General features: G+C 49.0%; 1 protein-coding gene across 8 annotated transcripts in view; it reads left to right on the top strand.

Annotated features, from left to right (window-relative positions):
* Positions 1 to 17,082, top strand: part of pcdh19 (protocadherin 19) — a 61,821-nt gene extending 44,739 nt beyond the window's left edge. For all 8 annotated transcript variants that reach the window (XM_060063698.1, XM_060063697.1, XM_060063696.1 and 5 more), the window contains exon 5: positions 13,807 to 17,082. In XM_060063698.1, the coding sequence (XP_059919681.1) occupies positions 13,807 to 14,381 (575 nt within the window). In that variant the 3' untranslated portion in view covers positions 14,382 to 17,082. The remainder of the gene's footprint in view (positions 1 to 13,806) is intronic.
* The last annotated feature ends 416 nt before the right edge of the window (positions 17,083 to 17,498 follow it).

Below are 17,498 nucleotides of genomic sequence, written 5' to 3'. Positions count from 1 at the left end.
GTGTAAATAGCGCGCGGCCGCATGTTGTCGGAGAGACATGCTACCGGGGGATCGTGTAAATCGCACGGGAGGAAGAAGAAGAATGCATACATCACACACTGCCTCAACGCACACACACACACTGCCTCAACACACACACACACACACACACACACACACACACACACACACACACACACACACACACACACACACACACACACACACACACACACACACACACACACACACACACACACACACACACACAGGCGTGCTGCTGTGCTGGTGGGTGAGGAGGGGGGAGGAAGGGGACGGCTGTGTGGGTGTTGGGTGAGGGTGGCGACGGGGGGGGGGGATTCGCCGGGCATTATGTGTGTTGGCAAGAGGCATTTGTTTTATCGCCCCCCCCCCCACTTGTGAGCGGAAAGATTAAGGAAATTCTGGGCTCTGTTTTAGGGGGAATCAGCTGTCTTCTGACAAGTACATTGTAGCCCACAGTTTTCTGTCCAGAATACAAAGAGACATTTATCACTGCAGCTGGGGCGCGAGAGGAAGAGGCGAGAGGCGGGGAGGGGGGAGGAAAGGGTGGGTGGAGGGGGGGGGGGGGCTCTCCCTTTGCTGCAGCAATGTGCATTTTGTTTTAACCCCTTATCGTTTCCTTTCTGTGGGAAAATCTCTCTCTCTCTCTCTCTCTCTCTCTCTCTCTCTCTCTTTCTGCATCTCCTGTTTAGACCGTAGACAGCCTGGTTGCGTGTGTTAACCCTAACCCTAGCTCTATGGGAGGGCTATGCAGAGTAGAGCAGCCCTATGTCGTCGTCGTCCCCCCCCCCCCCCGACATAAGGTTATTACCTCTGGGGGGTCATTACCTCCAGGGCGCGGGGCAGACCCTCTCCTGATGCATATTCAGTACGGGCGGCAGGGTTTGTTGTGTCTTCATTTGGAAAGCCGATTCTTCCACTTCGGAGCGGAGATTGCCTCCCGAGCTCGGCTGTACACCGTAAAGGACAGCGGGTCGGAGCCAAGTCATCCTATTATTATTGCCATATTTCATAAGTGCTCTCTCCATCCCTTCATGCCCGCCCTACACTTGGCGGAATCTGATCTTTGTTTTGCAATTTCCTTTTATGAGGACGCCTCAGAAATAGGGAGGCACACATATATGCACACACATACACACACAAACACACACATTGCTGAATTGTGTGTGTGTGTTTGTGACTGTGTGTATGTCCTTGTGTGTCTGTATGACGCATTTGTGTGTTTGTGTATGACTGTGTGCGTGTGTTTGTGAATGTGTCTGTGTGTGTGACTCTATGTGGTGTGTGTGTGTGTGTGTGTGTGTGTGTGTGTGTGTGTGTGTGTGTGTGTGTGTGTGTGTGTGTGTGTGTGTGTGTGTGTGTGTGTGGGTTTGTATGAATGCGTGTGTGTGTGTGTAAGTGCAAACAAGGTGTGTGCCTCCAGCTGACCACCAGCTCTTTGTTGCTCCTATTTGCCGCTCCCTCCTGAAAGGCCGCTGCCCTGTCCGTGCAGACACCACCTGCTCTCCGTCCACTCTGCCCTCACGGGGAAAAACCCCAACAACAAACGACTCTGGTCCTACACCGAGAGCGGGATGTTGTTCCCCCAATGTGTAAATTAGTGACTTTAACTTTTGCCTTGTTTTCTGCAGCGCCGCTGTTCTGGAATACAATTTAACCGTTTTGGTATATCGACCTATAGCCAGCAGGGTTTTTTTTTAGCCACCAATGTCCCCTAGCCATTAAAACTGAGGATAAAAGGTAATGGGAGAGGTTAGCTATAAAGTTTAATGGCAGACAGGAAAGCCTCTGAAAGGCTCTTTTTAATGATGTGCCTCATCCCATGTATTCGCCATTAAAGATGAGACCAGACGGCACGCAGAGATGAGGAAGGGCGACTGTCGGCAGAGAGTAGGCTCCCTCTCTCCCCTCTTCACATCCTGCTGGACCCACATGCGTCTAAACAGCCCATAATGGCAGTGCGGCTCCTTTGGAGATCAGCTCGCATTAGCATCACAAGCAGAAGTATGCAAACAAGTCTGCTTCCGACGGAGAAAGTTGGAGGGGCAGCTACTTTTAGAGACGGCCCACCAGATATAATCATGCAGTATAATGAGCATAAATATGTCCTGTTTTATTAACGGTCGTCCGCTGTAATATCTTCCATTGTGTTTAGTGGGTTTTCAGAGGAAGCCGCCATGTTTCCTTCTGGGCTTTTTTGATCATTCTCCTGCCCTCATTTTCAGGAGTTCTCGGTTTATGTCTGTGCAGTGCACCATTCCTACCGTAGTGGAAATGTGGTATAGTTCTCTTTGTATACATTTTTGGAATATTGTTGTTTAGAATTGAAAGTGTATTGGACCAAGTCCTAAAATCAACAACTCCAAAGCAGGTCTTCCTGCCTGTGGTACTGATGTGGCCATAGGGGGCGCTAGGCTTCACAGTCAAACATTAACTGCTTTGCCCCCCCCCCTCACCTCATTTGCCAAACATTTCAGAAACTTGGTATGCAGGCCTTGTTTGACATGCTGAATTCTTTGGAAAACCTTTAAATATTAATCGTGATTACAGATGACCATGCCCATGATTGAGCCTGACCCTAAAGATATTTAATATTATTTGATTGAGCTAAAAACGAATAAATAGAAATTAGCCATCATCGTTCAATCAATCACACAAACTCTTTTAAGTCCCAGAGGGACTCGAAACCTCCTTGCTTATTAGCCTTGCTATTATTAGCATGTTAGAATTCACACGGACAATTGCTCATACCACGAGAAAAACACGCACGGCAACATGTTATTGTATTGCAACGTAACGTTGCGGCGTCCTGGTACCTCCGTGAGGGTCACGTGTCGACGCCCTTGTGTGTTGCGTGCATCGCATCCGAGTCTTATCCAATCACCAGCTGCTGTCCATCCAACATCACTTAGCGATGGGTCCCTATCAGAAACAGCCCCAGAGACAGGCCTCAAGCCATCGTCAAGGAGACGGCCGCGGGCACGACCTCCCCCTGTGCCGTCGACGTGCTCGGCCAGCAGTCCATCTCGGTGAGCATCGTATGCGTTTTCCGACGGGGGCTGGGGTGGGTGGGGGGAGGGTGGAGGTAAGCATCCATCTTGATGTTTAAGTTTACCCACGGGGCCAGGTTGATTCACAGCTGTCCCCGGGGCCCGCGGAGAAAGGGATCAAGAGGAGAGGCGCGGGGGATTGGGTCTCTGACACCTGTCCCTTCCACTCCACCGCGGCTCCTCCCCTGCCACACATAAGGGCTTCCCGTGTCACCGCCCTGCGTGCCATCACAAGTGGTACGGCGGGGACTGGGAATCCAATTACTGGGGCTGTGTCATAGCCTGCCAGCCGGCCTGTCCTCATGCACGCCGCGGCCCTGCTTCTACAAATCAGAAAGTATGTGCCCATTAGTTCCCTCTCTTTACCGCGGTGTACCTCCCGCTCCGCAAGCCGCGGACACAAGACGGCGGCTTTCATTTTCTCTTTGTCGGCGCTGGGATTTACTCGGTTTACGCGGCTCACGGCTGACAGGCCTTGACGTGGCGTGGCGCCGGTGTCGGTGGGCGGGTGGCTGAAATAACGCTGCATGCTCAGGCTTTGGCTCGACTGATAACAGGCGCGGGTGAGAAGTCTCCCGCGGTGAATAATGGAGACAGACCTCTGAAGGAGACCAGTGGATCTCCCCAACGCCGGAGTACATGTGACAGAGTGAGGGGGAGGGAGGAAGAAGAAGTTGCGAGCCTTCTCTTTGCTCTTCTTCCCCTCTTGTTTTCCTCCCGCCTCCCCCCTCCTCCCCCCTCCTCCTCCTCTTCCTCTCCTACTCTCAGAGTTCTCCGAGCTTCCTCAGAGACATTTTATTTGGTACGTTTTCTGCGGGATTCTCAGGAACTCCCTTGATCACAGCTGCAAACACTGCCCCTCATATAAATATATATGTATTTATATATATATATATATATATATATATATATATATATACACACACACTCACACACACGGCATACATCACTCCACGCGTTGAAAGCCACCGTGCCCTAGTTCCAGAGGTTGTTAAAAGTCTGGCACAAGTCTGACGGTTTTCCGACAGAGGAAAGCTGGGGAGAAAGAAAAAAAAAAAGAGGAACGGGTGCAAGAGGAGGAAAAAGAAGAGGAGAAAATAAAAAGTAGAATAACAGAATGAAATAGGAATGAGTGGAAAGGGCGCTGGCGCTTTGGAAGACGAGATAAAATGGAATATAAAACACATAGTCCTGGCTGACGCAGAGTGAACGTGACTGGATGAGAAGGCACATGGCATTCATTATGCAGGGGCCCCCACGCTTTTTTTTTTTCAGAGTTCCAGTGCGGAAGCTCACGCAGGGAGCTGGAGGGGCCCTTGGCCGAGGGCTGGGGCTCTGTCGCGCTGCGCAGCTGTTTGGGCCCTGCCGTGCATTGATTGGCTGTGCCGAGGCTATGGGGGGGACTCCAGGTGGTGCTGGAGAAGCTTTGAAGTGCTGTGGAGAAGCTGTGGTGGTCGAGGTGGTTGTTGCTGCTGCTGCTGCTGCTGCTAGCGCTGGTTATCAAGACGCCAGGCAGCCCATTCAGAGTAATGACTTGGTTAAACACAAGGGTCGTGCATCTGGTCTGTTGAGCTCGAAATGATGGGCAGTAGGTGACGGGGAAGGCACAAACACGAGTTGCCTTCCCGGAGTTGTGTTAGCACTTATTTTACAGTCTTGTATCCTCCCATTGTTTCTTCTTTGTACTGGGAACCAATAAAATACTAAAGGCTCACTGTAGGTGTCACATAGTTCACCAGAAAACAAATAGGACCACATCCTGTCTGGCACGGTCTAATCGACTCTGGCCTTAGATTGCTTCCTCAGAGAAAGAGACCGGGCTGACCTGTGAGACCTCAGCAATGTGTTTTCCCCTGAGCCCCCCATGACAGAGACCGCTCTGTGGGGGCTCCCTTCGCCCGCCACTTACTCTCTCCCTCTGCCTCTCTCCCTCTGCCTCTCGCCCTCCCTCTCCCTCCCTCCCTCTCTCTCTCTCTCCCTCCCTCTCTCTCTCCCTCTCGTTATGTCTCTCTCCCTCTCCCGCTCTCCCCTGCCTTGCATCCCCTGCCATCGCTACAATATAAGCCTTTCCCACTGTCCCCCATCCCCACTCATAGATGTAATTTACTGTCTGCCTCGGCTGTCCCTAAATCCCCCTCCCCTCATTCCCTCCACTCAGACTCCAGGGTTTAGGAGCAAATTAGCTCCCTAGCTCGGTCAAGCTTAAACACAGCAGAAATTTAGCATTTGTTCCAGTGTATTTAAAGATGTCCTCTGCAGATGCATTGCGAGTAGAACGGAAAAGGAAAAAGAGATGAGCCCGGTGGACCAATGGGAGGCTTACTGTCATGGCGATGGCGGCGGGCCTTGTGAAATGTGACCAATGGACGGGCTTGTGTGTTGAGGTTTGGGATGTGTGTGTTGGTCACTGCTCCCGTTGCCCTTCAACGTGATATAGGGCAACCTCTTTTTAGGTTTAGTCGTCAGAACGGCCTTTTCAGCTGTCAGCGTTGAACACGACCGAGTTGTTGTAAGATAGACTTTCATTATGGTGCATTATAAAAACAGGTGTAGCCTTTGTTTTGAACAAAGAAGAAACACAATAATGAAAGATGTGTGTCGTTGACAAAGGCTAATCCAAACATCTGTGAGGTCAGAGTCCCTCCACTGCACAATCACAAGCACGCCCTGTCGAGGTTTTGTGTTTCCAGCAATTGGGCAGTCGGCATTAACTTTTCACCGCCTTGAACCACAGAAAATAGGCTTAGAAAAGCGGGGAGCGAAGTTCCATTTTTAATGGAATAACAGAATTGTTATTCTTTCTTTGAAGTGTGAACTCCCCTTTTTTTTTATATCAAGCAGAACTGGGTCACCATGTGTTTCAGTCTGCCCCAGAAACCCCCCCCTTGCAAAAAATAAATAAAACACAGTATATATATATATACATGAACCCTGTTTTATTTATTTGGATTTACTTATTTGGATATTTATTTACAAAAAAGCATCAAAAGGAATCCTCCGCAAATAATATCCAAAGGTGGCGCTCCAGAGTGGCTCCCTGAATCCCCGTCTCGGCTAACACGCTAGCTCCCGAATTAGTCGGAATCCCTGAAACGAAACACTGTATAATGCTCTGTTCTGTATTCATGTGATAACACACCATATACAGCATGTACTATATATGTACAGTGAAAAATAAATATGGGGTATTGGGTGCGTTTTGCACTGATATATTCTTCCTGAACTGTAGCACAACATACCCCTGTATTTGAGGTCATGAGGACTTTCAATGGGCCATATATATATATATATAATGCAATACATAGTGATATAATGTCATCTCCTGGGATCTTCTCTCTGCCCTCTTTATCTCTCCCCCTGTTTAGCCCAGTTCAGCTTTACTTAGCCCAGGCTTAGCTCTTCATGCATGTCTGGCTGGGTTAAATCCAGTTGGTGTGGAGCACCGTGAAACGCAGCCCCGGGCTTATATAATGTGTGAAAAGCCACTGCATCAATTATTACATCAGCTGGTCCGGAGAAGCCCACAGATCACACCAGATCAGTCACGATTACTTTTGAGAAGCCAACCTGCCCCCCCAAGCGTTGCCCTAGCTCCGTTTGTCTTGGTGGCGGCATGGGCGTCGAAAGCCCCCCCCCTCCCCATCATCACCTCCCCCGTCACCACCACCACCACCCCCCCCACCCCAGAGCCTTCCGTGGCATTTGGAGAATCACAGCCCAGCTCTGTGACCTCTATCCGCCATTGGTGGTTTGTGTGAGAGGGGGAGCGAGAGAGAGAGAAAGAGGGAGAAAGAAAGAGAGCGAGAGAGTCACAGTAAATGGGGGGGGGGGGATACCTTTCAGCGAAATAGATGCCGTCGCCAGGGCATTAAAATCCCTGCTCCCCCCCATCCCACCCACATATGTCATCATGACAACCAGCTCGCATCGTTACCGCTACATCAAGCAGTCCATTGGTGGGGGCTCCTGTCTTTGAGCAAAACAATGCACTACGATGACAAAGTGATTTATAAAACAGCATAGTGATCTCTCTCTCTCTCTCTCTCTCTCTCTCTCTCTCTCTCTCTCCTCTCTCTCTCTCTCTCTCTCTCTCTCTCTCTCTCTCTCTCTCTCTCTCTCTCTCTCTCTCTCTCTCTCTCTCTCTCTCTCTCTCTCTCTCTCTCTCTCTCTCTCTCTCCACAGCTGTTAAGCAGATGCTGTTTGTACCACTTTAGAAGCTAGTGCATTGTTTGTCAACACGAGTTTGGAAATTCATTCTTTATGTTGGAGTGAGGAGGTTGCGGGTGGGGGGGGGGGGGGGGACCTGCTGCATATGGCCTAGGAGGGGTGGGGGGGGAACGCGGTGACACCAGGCGGCGCCGGCTATCGGCACGACGCAACGTCAGCTCTCGCAGTAACGCACGGCGCGAGGCCGTGCGGAGAACGAGGCGAGGGATGGCGGGAGATACGGGCGACTTAGCGTGTCTTCCTGCATTAGCGCTCAGACGGCCCGGGCGCGGCACGCTGGAAGTGACTCGCTGTCACGCTCACTCACCGACGCCATGATGGACCGAACGGTGAATTATGGCGTGATAAATTGACTGGTACTAATGCTCAGAAATGGATGTGTGGCCATGTGAGGCCCGGCTTCGCCATCCGCACGACACTTTTAACAAGACCGCCCAGCCAGTGTAATTTCCTCCATAATTAATATCTGACTGGAGGAGGACGGGGCTGCGGGACAGCCAGTGGCAGCACACCAGATTTGGGGGATTCATTTAATTTAGCCAATGTGTGCGAGATAGCAACGGTGACGAGATGAAAGGGAAGGGGGGAACCGCTGGAGGACGAGCTGTCAGTGTGTGTGGGGGGGGGGGGGGGGGGGGTTGGGTGTGTGTGTCAGTGTGGGTGTGTGAGGGTGCGAGTGTGTGAGTGGGTGTGGGTGACTTTGTGTGCTTGTCTCTATGCGTGCGCATGTGTCTCTATGTGTATATGTATGTCCGTCTGTCGTTGCACTTGCACTTGTCTTTCTGAGTGTGCGTGCACGTGTGCCCATGTGTATGCGTGTGCGTGCACGAGCGTGTGCCTGCATGTGTGTGTGTGGGTGTGAATGAATGTGTGTGTGTGTGTGTGTGTGTGTGTGTGTGTGTGTGTGTGTGTGTGTGTGTGTGTGTGTGTGTGTGTGTGTGTGTGTGTGTGTGTGTGTGTGTGTGTGTGTGTGTGTGTGTACATGGGCGTCCGTACGTGTGTGTGCACGTGCGCGTGCGTGCCCGTGTGTGAAGGTGAGGCGGGCGTGCCCTGATGCGGCTGAGCCAGATGCGGCGCCCGGGGGAAGCGGGTTGGAGCCTCGGTGGCTGGTCTCAGAACGATGGGCTCCGCGACAGCACAGCGAGGGTGCACCTCCACTGTTTGTAAAAACAAGACCATCACACTCCATCTTGCCACTCCCGCAGGAGCCGGGCCTCCGGGCTGATTTATGGCCCACAGACCGAGCTGGCTGGCTGGGGTGACAGCGGCACTTGGACCCCTCCCCGGTGACTAGTGTGGGAGGCAGCCAGGCCGCAGCTCCAGCCTCAGCTGGCCATAGAGCCGTCCTCTAGTTAGAGCAGACAAGACATTAAGCCTCGTCCCCGGGTGTGGAGATGAGCCCTGATGGCCGTCCAGCCATCAAGGCCCTGAGCACGCCTCATGGTCCACTACCTGCACCAATCAGCAGTGCTCTGGCTGCAGCTGGCTGTCCGTCTGTCAGCTCTCTGTTGCTACCACCCCTCTGATTTGTCCGTTGTAATTTTGCGATGAGGAAACCTGCGCCAACAATTTACCTGTCATCTTGGTTAATTGCCGTGGGCTGTCAGGAGGACAGGAGGGAGAACGTGAACACGGGGAGCAGGTGGGCCTGCTGCCTACAGATAATTTACGTCAAAAGTAAAAGGGGTCGAGGGTTTTGTTGTTGCAACTGCAGGCTGATGTCACAGAGATGACAGGGAAAGTTTGGCGATCAGCCTTAAAGTGGGTCATCAGATTGCAACCCAATTCAGTTCACTACCATTTTGTAGCTGGAGTCTGCTGCGCCACTCAGCCAACGCAGCAAAAGAGACGGAGACAACAAAATGTCAGACTTGTTGTCTGCTTATTACTCGCTCCTTCCCCACACTACGCCTTTCCACGCCTTTTTCTTTCGGGTTTAGGAAATGGTGTCCACAAACAAGGAGCAGAATGACAGTGTTCTGTGTTCCATGAGGTTGAATCTCTGTAGGAGATGAATTGTAGTACAATTTACAGGAATCTTTGTCAAACATGCGTGTGTCACGTATTCTGATCTCATTTCTGGACAATCCAAAACCAGGGAATCTGCTTTTATTGCTTTAAAAAAATAGGAAAAGCAAACCTGCATCCATTATTTACAATCTATTTACCATTCCACAGCACTGCGTCAAACCCTGTTTTAGGGATTGTCTCGTCATGAAGCCTGACTGAATGGTGTCATCGGCTCCGTATGGTCCCACACTGTTCTCCCTGCTTCCTGCGTACCTCCTCAGGGCCCCACAAAGGCTAGACGATTTGCTGTCTCATTAAGTCATGTCTCTTCCCTTTCTTTTTTTAATGAATCGTCAGCGAGATGCTTACTTTGTGTACTTATTTCTACTCAAAGAATATCCGTTTTATATCATTCCGTTCGAAATCACAGCCAACAGTACCCACAAATAATTCTCTATCTATACTGTAGTTTATCGTCTTCTTCTGTATACAGCAATATTTATCATTTGGCCATTGCATGCATACCAGCGCATGCATATTTTAAGGCATCCGCGATGCCTCTGCTTAGTCTTTGAACCCCGGTTTAAAATTGAAGCACAGAATTACCGATTTCTCGGCAGTGCCGCAGGATTTGATTCAGACTGTCGTCGTTGTTTTGCTCCGCGTTCGTTTTTATTTCGATTTTAAATGTTGGAAGCTCTGGAAATACCGCCAGCCCATGGCGCCCGCTGGAGCTCCCTCAGTAATTAATAGGTATTAAATTGTAGATATGAAATGTTCCCACTGACGTAGCGCGCTGTGCTTTACTTTAAGTCTGTTTCTGGAACTGATTCACGGGCTTATTTTCTCTTGGAGGCTTTGAATAGACTTTCACCGCAGGGGGGGGCTTCTCTTGACTTCACTCTGCGCTCATTGCAAATTTCAGCAGTGCTTTAAAAGCCATTTAATGGTTCATTTCGCAGCGATGCATTTGTTCTTTTCTTGGATTTGAAAGGCGTTTTATTTCATCCCCAAGTTGAAGGCCTGTCAAATCCTTCTTTTTTTTTTTTCAATTCTGCTCTCTTTTTTTTCAGTTTTTTTTTTGTGGGTCAAAAGCGACATCTGCCTTTTGTGGGTTTGTAAGCAGTGGCAGGATGTGACAGTGTTAATGGCACTCAGCTTTCACAACAATGTCATTTGATACCAAATGCTCCCCCATAGACTTTGGTGAACGGAGAGGATATTCACCCCGTGCCTAGGGGTTCCGTACCGTCTATTTGTGCCTGGAGATATTTCATTGCCGTATAAAGAGACAGCTTCATAAGGCCTCTGAAAGCGCCTCGTAGTAATTGTAGTAATCTAGTCAATTCTCTCCAGCGGGGGGTACTCTAGGAAATGGTTTTGTCTTTCTTTTTTTAGAGCAGCAAAAAGGGAAGGAAGGAAAAAGATTTGAGTAAAGATTTCAGAATGCTCGCCTCCAATCGATCACCAAAGCTCTTTGGAGCCTATGTAGCCAGCCAGAATTAATTTCTACAATCTGCAATCTGCCTCTTGTAAGCACCAGCCATTTCTGCCCATTCTGTTAAATGAGTGCACTTTATATGATGAAATTATTTATTTTTTAAGCGGTTGTACTTTGGTTTGCCCAATGAGGGAAGGAAAGAAAAAAAGAAAAAGAAAAAATAGAAACATGTTAACACAAACGAGAAGATGATGTTCTCATGCAAGCTGGATTAAGAAAGATAAAAACATGTAGGATTTACATGGATTAACGACAGAGAACAACAGCAACTGCTTTGTGGGAGAAGGAGCAATAATCAAGGGAATGTTCTGCTCTTTACTGCACTGTTTGGTACCTGCTACAGGTTTACCGTTGCGATGACATTATTCACCTGGGATTTGATCTATGCAGAGAATACCGTGTACTTTGCTCCATCCTCCCACTACACTGCCTTTTGTCTGCTTGTTTGCTTTCATCACAGTCGCTCTGGTCAGTCAACATGTACTCCACATTTGCGTGTACCAACACACATGCAAATTGTGAAACATAGATGCAAATAGTTGAGAGGGAAATGAAGTGTGCCTGTGAAAGACGCGGGGAGCTGTTGTGTTCTACTGTACAGCTCTGTGGATTACATAATGATATATTTTGCACAACGTACTGTAGCAGTGATAACACCCCTTTGACGATGGCAAGGTGAGGGTTCATTATGGATGTGGGAAAGGAGCTGGTGTTTTGCATTCGCTGGATGGAATAAGTAAACTTGTATGCGTGTGTGTACACACACACATACATACTCTCACGTGTGTAGGCGAGAGGCATCTGTGAGGGGTATCTGTGTCACAGGACTGCATATACATGAGTGTCTTTGATTCATGCCGTCCACAAACACACGCTCAAACAATCCCATGCACCTGGGTGGAATACTGCTCACTGTTCCAACACTCGTAGATAGAAATGATCACAACGCGTTGCCTCTGGGTTCCCTTCATGATTGGCAGATTGGTTCTGTGTCGAGCTGACTCCTGCACCACGGTCGCAGGATTGGGCCGGCCGTGGCCCAGGAGGGTGAGTGGGTGGACGCTGGTTCCATCCCCAGCTCCTTCTAGCGTGTGCAGGAGTGTCCAGATGTCCATGAGCAAGACACCTAACCCTAGATGCTCCCACCGGCCCGTTGGTGTATTCATGTATGGGTGTCTGTGAGGCACCAACTGTAAAGTGCTTTGGGAGGCTAAGGTCAGGAAAGTGCTGTATAAATGCAGTCCATTAACCATTTAGTCAGTCACTCACGGTGGCTGAGTTTAAATTGCCAGTTGTGCGACTTAATTCAGTCAGTCAGTCATCTATTCACCAAATCATGTGCGTCGCTCATCAGTAATACTTCACGAGAGCCACATCGTGCTGGCCCGTCTTGGAGAAACCGGGCCGCGATCTTTAAATATTGATTCCATTACCTTGGCAGAGGTGCCCCTCAGAGTGCAGGAATGGAGGGCGACGGGGAAAACAGATAATTAAGGATTCTAATTAGGTGATCTGTCAAGCTGTGAGTGCTAGATGTAAGCATGTGGCCTTGGGTCAATGACAATCCGCCCAATAGCTGCCCCCGTCACCTTGGGTCTGTGATGGGAGGGAGGGGGCAGACTGGGCCTTGCCCCCAAACCAGCAGGATTTAGAAATGGCGCTGAGAAATAATTTGAGGGGGGGGGGTTAAGTCAGAGAGGCCCAAATACCTGGGCCAGGGACGTAGGTCCCATAGAACTGTTTAACGATGAGGCTGCAACGAATGATTCAGATAAATGCCACATTGTACCAGAGATAGTGACTCAGCAAAGCAACCAGTTTTTACACTGCATTTTCAGTTAAATCAATCAAATGAATGTGTATCGGTGATCCTTAAGTTAATACCATCTCGTTCATTCATTCAGAAGCAGTTGATTTACCCTAGACTTTCACACCCTGCATAACCAACTGCATTACCACCTGGAGAAACTTGGTTGTAGGTTGAAGCTACATAAGTCTATTCGATATAGAAAAATAAATCTTGCTCCTATGTTCAGCTGAGGTGATTTTAAAATATCTTAAAGCCACTGTGCATGGTTCTGTTTGAGGACCGGTTTTATGAATTGTTTCATGCCATTGTTTGAGGTCATCAGTAAATGAAAGGACATCTTACACAGCTTTTATGGGTATAGGTTATGACAACAGCAACAACAACAACGGTTCACGATGAAATATCTACCGACTGTTTAGTATCCCCCTTTGGCAAACTTTGGTGTGAGTGTGTTATCCTTCAAAGAACCAAAAGAAACAAGGAACACATTGGTCTCCATTATTTGTTGCTATAATGACCAAAAAACGAACGAAATTGCCTTGAAAGCAATTCACAAAACAAAAGGCTGCGCCGTAATACCGACTGAGACGGCGTCGAAACGTCATTACAAATTTATACCTCGGCGCCGGATGACAGAGTTAGAGGGAGAGAGATGAACCAAGCAACAATACCGCAAACCTGTCTGGTGTCTCTCTCCCCAGACAGATATCTGATTGCACTGTTTAAAGTCCCCTTTCATCAAGTGTTTTCACACAAAAAAATTTGATGTGCAAGCTGTAAACGGCCTTGTGATCCATCTCTAGTTGTAAGGTGTTAGCTAGAAACTTCCTAAGTAAAAAACCTTTGTGGAAATGTGTTTTCGTATGATTTAAAGGCTTCATAGCCTCCCCCCACTTAACCCCAGCCTCCTCTTACACACTCGTAGTATGTTGTACGTCCTTGCACTTAATGTACGCACTTATTGTAGGTTTTACGTTCTTGCACTTTAAAATAGTACTTATCCTCGCTGTCTTTGTTGTACACAGGGTCAGTGCCTGGCACTTGGTCCTATGAACATCCTTACTGCGATATATTGTTTCTCCTTCTTCTTACAAATGTACATAAAAAATGCGTCAGTATAAAAAAGAAGTGTCGTTTGGACCGCCCATCTAACCATGGCTCTTGTCCTTCTCCTTGGCACCCCCCAGACCCCGGTGAAGGCTTCCACTGCCAGGACGAGTGCCGCATCCTGGGCCACTCCGACCGCTGCTGGATGCCCCGCGTCTCCGTCCCGGCACGGGCCAAGTCCCCGGAGCACGGCCGCAACGTCATCGCCCTGTCGATAGAGGCCACCACGGTGGAGGTGCCCCACCACTACGAGGACGGCACCGCCAAAAGGACTTTTGCCACCTTCGGCAAGGACGGGCCGGAGGAGGCCGAGCGCGCCGACCTCAAGGCCCGGCGGACTCTGAGCGAGTCGCAGCAGGTGTGCAGCCCCAAGGCCAACGGCGGGGCGGTGCGCGAGGCCGGCAACGGCCGCGAGGCCGGCAGCCCCATCACCTCCCCCGTGCACCTGAAGAGCCCCGCCTCCAAGCAGCCGCCGTCCGCGTACAACACCCTCAAGTGCCGAGACGCCGAGCGCATCGCCAACCACAGCCTGCTGCGGCAGCCGGAGGGGAAGGACAGCGAGCCCGCAGTCCGCGAGATGAACACCCTGCTGCAGCACGACGCCCGCGACAAGGAGTCCCCCGGCAGCAAGCGGCTCAAGGACATCGTGCTCTAGCGGGCCGTCCCGTACCCCGACACCGACGCGCAGGCATGGGGGGAGGGGGGGGGGGGGGGGTGGCGGGGCGGTGATGATCGCCCCAGGCCACTAGCCCACTTCCCACAACCACACTCACCCCAACCCCCCCGCGGAGACCCTCACCCACTCACCCACCCAACCAAACAAACGACACCGTGCACGTACAAGTGTACGCAACATGCATTTCTATACACCCACGATAGCTGTTTGTACGCATCGGACAAAGCTAAAGGAAGGCTGTGGATTTTAGACGCCGCGGCGGGGAGGAGCGGCGAGAGAGCCGACGGCCGGCGGAGGAACTGGCGGAACGCTGCAGCTAGTTGTGTACCGAGGTAGTGATGTGGCTTTGTTGTAGTTGCAGTACGATTTCTTTTGGGTTTTTTCGTCATGTTTCCTTTTCGGTCGACAGTCTGCGCCGAGTAGACTCACAGACGAGGGACTGTTGGTTGGAATCGGAGTGAGCCTGGCCGGCTCCCCTTCTCCCTTGAGCCAAACTCCGGACCCCAACCCGCGCGGGCACAACAGGGGGCCAACCGAGACGTACAATTATGCCTTTTTTGAACTGCTGTTTTTTTCACAAAATGATTTTTTTTGCCTTCTTTGGTTTTGCAGTCGCCCTACCTGCCGAAATCTCTCATTGCTTAATTGTACAGTGATCACTACAACGTAATAAACCAACCAACACAGGATTCTTCTGAACTCTTACCCACAAATCGCCGCGTCACAGTTTCCGGCGCACAAGAGAGAAGGAAATGGGGATCGGGGGGACAATTTACACAATCCTTTCTCGGTCTGCGTATACCAGGAGGCCGGACAGCCTGAGTGTCATCGAACTGTGAGGTCTTTACACTATATCTGTTTTTAATCACGTACGGTGCCGAATGAACTCTTACTATCTCCACCTCCGCTCAGAACCCTGGGAGAGGGACAGACTGTTCCTTGTGTTCCCGTTGAGCTAACCGAGGAAGAAGAAGAAGAGGAAGAGGAAGAGCAGAAGAAGAAGAAGAAGAAGAATTCACAACAACAACAACAACTACAACAGACTTATTGTTTTTGAAATCTCCTGTGCCCAACCTTGATTGTAGCCCGTGGTGCACAAGTTAGAAGTTTGTGCTCTTGTACTTTTCTGACTTTTGACTAGGGGGCTAGGAATAGAAGGGATAGTCACTCATGTCTTGCTATGTGAAACTCTGTATAGGGTTTGCTATTATCATTTTTAATAACCTGTTGTTATGTGACAATCCCTTTAATGTTTTGTTTCAAGAGTAAATAAAAAAAACAAAAAACAAATAAACATTGGTGTTCAACTGAAGCTACCGTAGCGTTTGTTACACAAACACAAAAATGAAAAAAATATAAGCCAAAATATATTTTATAAATAATTTAAAAATGTATAATGAGAATATTTAATGCTGTGTAGTTACTTTATCAGTAAGTTATACTTGAAATTAATTTGCTTTTGTTAATTTTTCTTTTTTATTGACCTTTTATTTCTCCAAATTGAACTTGGATTAGTTTTGTTTACTGTGTGACCCCTGGCAACTGTTGACTTGCAGTCTACCTTGTTGTAAAGAGTTTCTTATTGGTCAGTTATTGTGCCATCAAGTTTCTGTGTGGGCTAATAGAAAATGTTTAAAAAGACAAAAAAAGAAGCGATTACAGCACCAACATTAATGTGTCAGTTCAATGAGCTTAGAGTGAGATAGCAAAAGAAACCAAAATAAAAAATAAAACAAAAGAGACGCAGACGAAAAACCTTAAAAAGGGACGACAGATGTTGCTTAATCTTAGTATCTAAGAAGGAGGACGATGTGTAGCATGGTTCTTCAAGCAGGTGACAGTCTTAACCGTTCTTTCTGCTGAATCACAAGGCTGCCTCACAGGGGGTTCAAACCTGCGAGGTTGGGGGGGGGGAGGGGTCACAGAAAAAATAAGTATTTCCCATGTGCTCTGATGTTGCAAACAGCTACCTTGACTGTCTTGTGAGAAGTTGTGTGGATACCCAGGTATTTTATTTTTTCGGTTTAAACAATTTCAATTTGAATAGTGCTCTTTAAGTTTTCAACGTTGTACAAGCCGCCCCCCATAAGATTATGCGAATTAGTCATTTGCACCGGGGGGGGTGGAGGGGGGCGCGGCCAATTGTCATAACTTTCAACTCTCAAAAGTGGACTCCCCAATCTTCCAATTAGCCTCATATCACCCCTGTGGTCCGCAGTACGACTGTACTGCAGAGGACCGCCCAAACCAGCTCCCCGTCAGGGCTGGAGCTAGGTAAAGGTGTGGAGCGTTCGTCTGGGAATCCCCCTGACCCCCCCTCTAGTGTCCGTGGATACGAGGTGTTAGTGAGCGCTGAGCTCACCTTCCCCACAGACGCCACACACACACACACACACACACACACTGCCCAGGGTTTGAGTCCTGCGTCCGAGCGAACCCGATCGTGACCATCGTGCACATTGAGCGGTGTGGTTTTTCTCTGATGCCTTTACAGTGAATAATAATAATAATGTACAATGTGGAAAGATGTGACTGAAGGGTGGGGGTGCAAAATGCATACAACAAACTCCAATTTGTAGCTGAATGTTTTTTGCTGGACTCACCCATTGCTTCTGGCAACATGAAAATCGGTTAATCACTGAATGTATACAGCAGCTTACAATTAAAACTATTAAATGTCCACCTCTTCGATTCTGTGTTTTGATTGAGTACATTGATATGTATAACTTGGCAGAACGTTTTTCCTGAAATGACTCTTAAATGGCACATTCATTATAGGGACAGATAAATCAGGTGTGCACGAAGCCACAATAATAGGCTTCACCGAAACCTGACCAATCATAATTATCTATTCTGAAGACATGCCTTGATTCATATCATCTGCCTGCCGATAAGATCGATAATGTACCCGGGATGTTGGAAAAGTTTTCTCGCAAAACTGCAAGAGAAGCTGTTAACGAAGGCAATTTGGTAAATGAGAAAAGAGAAAACTGTTTTATTTGAGCCTAGACCCCCTTTTGCATTAATATTACATGCACTCACTGCTGCTGTTTGCCACGGGTCCCAAGTAGGCCTTCGGGAATACCAGCCCGGATC

This window comes from Gadus macrocephalus, chromosome 10, assembly GCF_031168955.1.
Source record: "Gadus macrocephalus chromosome 10, ASM3116895v1".
NCBI classification, from domain to species: domain Eukaryota; kingdom Metazoa; phylum Chordata; class Actinopteri; order Gadiformes; family Gadidae; genus Gadus; species Gadus macrocephalus.
This window is presented reverse-complemented; position numbering and strand designations above follow the sequence as displayed.